General features: G+C 35.9%; 1 protein-coding gene across 1 annotated transcript; it reads right to left on the reverse strand.

Annotated features, from left to right (window-relative positions):
• Nucleotides 1-4131: 4131 nt before the first annotated feature.
• Nucleotides 4132-5271, reverse strand: LOC137639978 (uncharacterized). Its single transcript, XM_068372319.1, has one exon. The coding sequence runs from the start codon at nt 5269-5271 to the stop codon at nt 4132-4134; it is 1140 nt and encodes a 379-aa protein (XP_068228420.1).
• Between the last annotated feature and the right edge of the window lie 2229 nt (nt 5272-7500).

Here is a 7500-nt window from a genome sequence, read left to right on the forward strand (position 1 = left end):
TTAATCCCTTCAAGTTTCATGGATTTTCATACACTCAGATATGAACCAAGTTTGAAGTCTCTGTGACAACGAAGTCCAAACTTATGGTTGATTACGTGAATTGGACATTTTTCTTCACCGTGACTTTTGACCTTGATCTTCCAAAAGTTGAAAATTTCCATTTTTTTTACATAGCAGTTAATCCCTTCAAGTTTCATGGATTTTCATACACTCAAATATGAACCAAGTTTGAAGTCTGTGACAACGAAGTCCAAACTTATGTCTGATTACGTGAATTGGACATTTTTCTTGACCTTGATCTTTGACCTTGATTTTTCAAAATTTGAAAATTTCCATTTTTTGACATATCAGTTAGTCCCTTAAAGTTTCATCATTCTATGATTAAAATTGTGGCCAGGAAGCTGTTCACAAACATTCACTCAAACACATAAACAGGGTAAACTATAACCTCCTTTCAACTTCGTTGAGTTTGTGTTTGTTTGTGTGTGTGTGTGTATGCTTGTGAACAGCTTCCTGGCCACAATTTTAATCATACAATAATGAAACTTGAAGGAATTAACTTATGTAGAAAAATGGAAATTATTAAGTTTTGGATGATCAAGGTCAAAGGTCAAGCAAAATGTCAAATTCACGTAATCAGTCATAAGTTTGGACATCGTTGTCACAGAGACTTCAAACTTGGTTCATATTTGAGTGAATGAAAATACAAGCAAATTAATACATGTTAAGGTCAAAGGTCAAGGTCAAGGTCGAGCAACGGTCGAGAAATAAGCTGTTGCAGCGGAGGTCTACGCTCTACTGATTAACCTCTTGTTATTCTAATATTAATATTAATATTAATATTAACATTAACATTAATATTATTATTATTATTATTATTATTATTATCATCCAAGCTACAACCCTAGTTGGTAAAGTAGGATGCTATAAGCCCAAGGGCTCCAAGTTGGGAAAATAGCCTAGAGGAAAGGAAATAATAAAATATAGTACAAGAGAAGTAATGAAAAATTAAAATACAACACTTTAAAAAATTACATTTAAATAGATCATTCACATATAAGCTTTAAAAAGAGACTGATGTCAGGTATATATAAGCTATAAAAAGAGACAGATGTCAGGCATATATAAGCTATAAAAAGAGACAGATGTCAGGTATATATAAGCTATAAAAAGAGACTTATGTCAGCTATATATAAGCTATAAAAAGAGACAGATGTCAGGCATATATAAGCTATAAAAAGAGACTGATGTCAGGCATATATAAGCTATAAAAAGAGACAGATGTCAGGCATATATAAGCTATAAAAAGAGACTTATGTCAGGTATGTATAAGCTATAAAAAGAGACTGATGTCAGGCATATATAAGCTATAAAAAGAGACTGATGTCAGGCATATATAAGCTATAAAAAGAGACAGATGTCAGGCATATGTAAGCTATAAAAAGAGACTGATGTCAGGCATATATAAGCTATAAAAAGAGACAGATGTCAGGCATATGTAAGCTATAAAAAGAGACTGATGTCAGGCATATATAAGCTATAAAAAGAGACTGATGTCAGCCTTTCTAACATGAAAACGTTCCCTGCAAGTCTAAAACTTCATCCCCCAACACTTCCCTTCGCAACCGAGTTGTCAACCCGATCAAAAAATGCAACAGTTGTAACAGGGTGCCCATTTCCCACCGTCACCTCGTCGTCTACATTCGTCCAAAGGACGTTAATAGCAGCGCCCAGTCCGAAATAGCAGGTTGGGTGGGGTCTGATGCTGCGTTCTTAATTATAAACACCCAGGAGAAGAAGAAGAAGGAGAAGAAGAAGATGAAGGAGAAGAAGATGGAGATGAGGAAGGAGTAGAAGATGGAGAGTAGGAAGGAGAAGAGGAAGAAGATGAAGAAGGAGAAGAAGATGAAGGTGTGAGAAGAAGAAGAAGAAGGAGGAGAAGAGGTAGAAAATGAAAAGGAAGAAGATGAAGAAGGAGAAGAAGAAGATGAAGAAGAAGAAAAAGAAGATGAAAGAGAAAAAGAAGATGAAGAAGAAGAAGAAGAAGAAGATGAAGAAGAAGAAGAAGAAGGAGAAGTGGTAGAAGATGAAAAGGAAGAAGATGAAGAACGAGAAAAAGAAGATGAAGAAGAAGAAAAAGAAGATGAAAGATGAAAGAGAAAAAGAAGATGAAGACGATGAAAGAGAAAAAGAAGAACAAGAAGAAGAAGAAGAAGAAACTCCAGCATGAGAGCCTGCCCTCTGGCGGCAGATTTGAAACGCCACAAAGAGACAAGTCACACACTGTAATTTCATCCGTTTATGAAATGCCTCGGAACTTAAATGCAAGATTATTACAGGCTGGTTTGTATTTTCATTACTCGATTTCAACCGGTATCTTCCTATGTAATTAGACATTTTGTAGGGCCGTAATGTAAAGGGACACATAAAAAAAAAAGGAAAAAAAAATCGTAGCCGGGAGGAAGTTAGCCAAGTGAGGAGGGTCCACCAAATTGTCGTTATCTTGACCAGCCCCGAAACCATTCATGGTTAAATTTCTCCATTATGATCGGGCCTGCAATTATGACCTGCAGACCTCATCTCGAGCGTGGTCAGCGCATGGACCTGCTCTTTTTTTGTTACTCTTCACAGTTGAATGTTTATAGGTACTACAATGGCAACGTCCATGTCTAGCAATCTGCTGGACTAGGGTTCGAGTTCCGCTCAAGCTCGATAGTTTCTTGTAGTGTCCGCAAGCTCATTATCCTTGGGAGCTAAGGTTTAAAAGACACACATGAATGGCAAGGGCAAGGGATAGTGACATTGCCCTATCGAGCAAGACAATGGCCTAGAGACATATGATCAGCGCTCAAGCCCCCTCTCCACCCAAGCAAGGACCAAAGAAGGCCAGGCAATGGCTGCTGATGACTTAGCAGATAGACCTATGGGCTCCTCCTCCTCCCCCCTTACCTCACAAGGAGGGTGAGGTTGCAGCGACCAAAGAAACTAACGAGTTTGAGCGGGACTCGAACCCCAGTCTGACGTTTACCAGTCAGGGACGTTACCACATTGGCGAAGCCTATAGGCTAAACTGCTAAGTCATCACCAGCCATTGCCTGGCCCTCTCAGCTCCTGGCTCTAAGGATAAAGGCTTAGGTGCTGATCACATGTACACATGGTCAGTGTCTAGGCCATTGTCACTGGCCCTTGCCTCTGCTATTCATGAGCGACCTTTAACTTACTGAATACATGCACTGAGTGCAACCAGTGATTATAGTACTATTTGTAATTCCTTTCCTCACTGGGCTATTTTTCCCTGTTGGGAACCCTTGGGCTTATAGTATCTTGCTTTTCCAACTAGGGTTGTAGCTTAGCTAGTAATAATAATAATAATAATAGTTACTGAATCTTGATGTAGAATCTATACGAGTATTTTAACTTTTAATATTCCTAGTTTATATATCTTACTTGGAGCTGACGCCTCATACGTAAAAAAAAGGAAGAAAAGAAAATTTAAGATATAAATGACTAAAAAAGGAGAAAATATATTAAAAAGGGGAATCAGATATTGACATAAACCGACACCCCATTCCACCCAGTGTATTGGCTTTGACACCCCACCGCCCGTCTCCCTCACTCTCTCTCTTTCTCCCGCGGGTCGGTCACCTACACACAGACAGACTATAACAGACACCCGGACACTTACAAGCTCAAGGTGAGGAGATTATCCCGCCAACAATCAAGGGCCCGTCTGTCACCCGCTGTCTAGGTCTGTCATTTGCTGTCTAGAGTTCCTCATTGTATGATAATAAGATAGCAGCGGTGAGACGTCAGGTTGAGCTGTAAGCCTTAGCACTCCTACTCAAAAAGTTAACAAATATCATCATAAAGAGAGACCTGTATTATAATGCCGCTATAAACTGCATTGAGTAAGATGTATGTGACAAGGTACCCCTTAATTAACATGGCAGGTCATATGGATTTGTTCTTTTTTTATCGTTTTCTCCTAGCCAACGCCATAGTTAATTCATCATATAATGATATGGTTAATTCAAGGCATAATTCCATAGTTAATTCATCTCATAATTCCATAGTTAATTCACCCTATAATGATATGGTTCATTCATGCCATAATTCCATAGTTAATTCATCTCATAATTCCATGGTTAATTCATCCCATAATTCCATGGTTAATTCATCCCATAATTCCATGGTTAATTCATTCCATAATTCCATGATTAATCCATCCCATAATTCCATGGTTAATCCATCCCATAATTCCATGGTTAATTCATCCCATAATTCCATGGTTAATTCATCCCATAATTCCATGGTTAATCCATCCCATAATTCCATGATTAATCCATCCAATAATTCCATGGTTAATTCATCCCATAATTCCATGGTTAATTCATTCCATAATTCCATGATTAATCCATCCCATAATTCCATGGTTAATTCATCCCATAATTCCATGGTTAATTCATCCCATAATTCCATGATTAATCCATCCCATAATTCCATGGTTAATTCGTCCCATAATTCCATGGTTAATCCATCCCATAATTCCATGGTTAATCCATCCCATAATTCCATAGTTAATTCGTCCCATAATTCCATGGTTAATCCATCCCATAATTCCATGGTTAATCCATCCCATAATTCCATGGTCAATTCGTCCAATAATTCCTTGGTTAATTCATTCCATAATTCCATGGTTAATTCATCCCATAATTCCATGGTCAATTCATCCCATAATTCCATGGTTAATTCGTCCCATAATTCCATGGTTAATTCATCCCATAATTCCATGGTCAATTCGTCCCATAATTCCATGGTTAATTCATCCCATAATTCCATGGTTAATTCATTCCATAATTCCATGATTAATCCATCCCATAATTCCATGGTTAATTCATCCCATAATTCCATGGTTAATCCATCCCATAATTCCATGGTTAATTCATCCCATAATTCCATGGTTAATCCATCCCATAATTCCATGGTTAATTCATCCCATAATTCCATGGTTAATCCATCCCATAATTCCATGATTAATCCATCCCATAATTCCATGGTTAATTCATCCCATAATTCCATGGTTAATTCATTCCATAATTCCATGATTAATCCATCCCATAATTCCATGGTTAATTCATCCCATAATTCCATGGTTAATTCATCCCATAATTCCATGATTAATCCATCCCATAATTCCATGATTAATTCATCCCATAATTCCATGATTAATTCATCCCATAATTCCATGATTAATCCATCCCATAATTCCATGGTTAATTCGTCCTATAATTCCATGGTTAATCCATCCCATAATTCCATGGTTAATCCATCCCATAATTCCATGGTTAATCCATCCCATAATTCCATGGGTAATTCATTCCATAATTCCATGGTTAATTCATCTCATAATTCCATGGTCAATTCATCCCATAATTCCATGGTTAATCCATCCCATAATTCCATGGTTAATTCATCCCATAATTCCATGGTTAATTCGTCCCATAATTCCATGGTTAATTCATCCCATAATTCCATGGTTAATCCATCCCATAATTCCATGGTTAATTCATCCCATAATTCCATGGTTAATCCATCCCATAATTCCATGGTTAATTCGTCCCATAATTCCATGGTTAATCCATCCCATAATTCCATGGTTAATTCGTCCCATAATTCCATGGTTAATTCATCCCATAATTCCATGGTTAAGCCATCCCATAATTCCATGGTTAATTCGTCCCATAATTCCATGGTTAATCCATCCCATAATTCTATGGTTAATCCATCCCATAATTCCATGGGTAATCCATCCCATAATTCTATGGTTAATCCATCCCATAATTCCATGGTTAATCCATCCCATAATTCCATGGTTAATCCATCCCATAATTCCATGGTTAATCCATCCCATAATTCCATGGTTAATCTATCCTATAATAATTTTATCTCGTAAAACAGTTACATTATTTTCTTTTCATGCGAATCCTTAGATTCAAATAATAGTATCATTGAGCTTTATAATCCTTTCCCCATAATATACTTTAAAATCCTTTTCCCGTTATATACTTTAAAATTCTTTTCCCATAATACATTTTAAAATTCTTTCCCCATAAAATAGTTTAAAATCCTTTTCCCATAATATACTTTATAATCCTTTTCCCATGATATGATCTAAAATCCTTTTCCCATACTATATCTAAAAATCTTTTTTCCCATAACATACTTTAAAATCCTTTTCCCATAATATACTTTAAAATTGTTTTCCCAAACTATACTTTAAAATCTTTTTCCCATAATATACTTTATAATTCTTTCCTCATACTATACTTTAAAATCCATTTCCCATACTATACTTTAAAAATAATTTTTTCATGATATACTTTAAAATCTTTTTTCCCATAATATACTTTAAAATCCTTTTCCCATAATATGCTTTAAAATTCTTTTCTCATACTATACTTTAAAATCCGTTTTTCATAATACATTTAAAATACTTTTCCCATAATATACTTTAAAATCCTTTCCCCATAATATACTTTAAATTCACTTTCCTATAATATACTTTAAAATCCTTTCTCCATACTACACTTTGAAATCCTTTTCCCATAATATACTTAAAAATACTTTTCCCTATAATATATTTTTAAATCCTTTTCCCATACTATACTAAAAAATACTTTCCCTATAATATATTTTAAAATCCTTTTCTTATAATATACTTTAAAATCCTTTCCCCATAATACACCTTAAAATACTTTTTCAATAATATACTTTAAAATCCTTTCCCCATAATACACCTTAAAACTTTTTCAATAATATACTTTAAAATCTTTTTCCTATAATATCAATATAATTCCATAATTGCTACTAAATCACATTCTTTTTCAGTGTTATCACATCCCTCACTATCATCCCAGCTAAGAATCATCGTCCATACATTGTAAACCCTTAAAGCAATTTCCTGGTATCTATAAGGAACATGGCAGTCATCGCAATCCCTATTATTCATAATGTTGTATATCATTATCATTAATAGAAAAATTCGCCTCAACTACAAATAACGATGTAACCATCTACCCCATCTCACTCCCACCAACCACTCTCTCTCTCTCTCTCTCTCTCTCTCTCTCTCTCTCTCTCTCTCTCTCTCTCTCTCTCTCTTTATCTCCATCTTTCACTATCATTGTAATCAGGCGGCCATCACAAGGACTCTAGTCCACAACACAAGAATCACAGACGCGCGCTTCAACCCTGGTCTCCCCTCCCTCCCTACCAATTCTCTCACCCTTGTGTCTTATCTATATCTCTCGACCTCCATGTAATCACATACCCCTTGCAAGGACTCTTTGAATGTAATAATCACACACTCGCTGCTAAAACATCAACGATATAACCTCTAAAGCTATTGCAAATAGAGTTGCATTTCGTGTGTACTACTACCCCCACCCCTTCGTTTGTAATTGGCCTGCAATGACACAAGCGTTCATCCCAAATCGCCTG

This window comes from Palaemon carinicauda, chromosome 1, assembly GCF_036898095.1.
Source record: "Palaemon carinicauda isolate YSFRI2023 chromosome 1, ASM3689809v2, whole genome shotgun sequence".
In the NCBI taxonomy this organism is placed as follows: Eukaryota; Metazoa; Arthropoda; class Malacostraca; order Decapoda; family Palaemonidae; genus Palaemon; species Palaemon carinicauda.

Excerpts from the sequence above, each read along its gene's own strand:
- LOC137639978 (XM_068372319.1), bottom strand. The coding sequence starts at position 5,271 with ATGGAATTATGGGATGGATTAATCATGGAATTATGGGATGAATTAATC.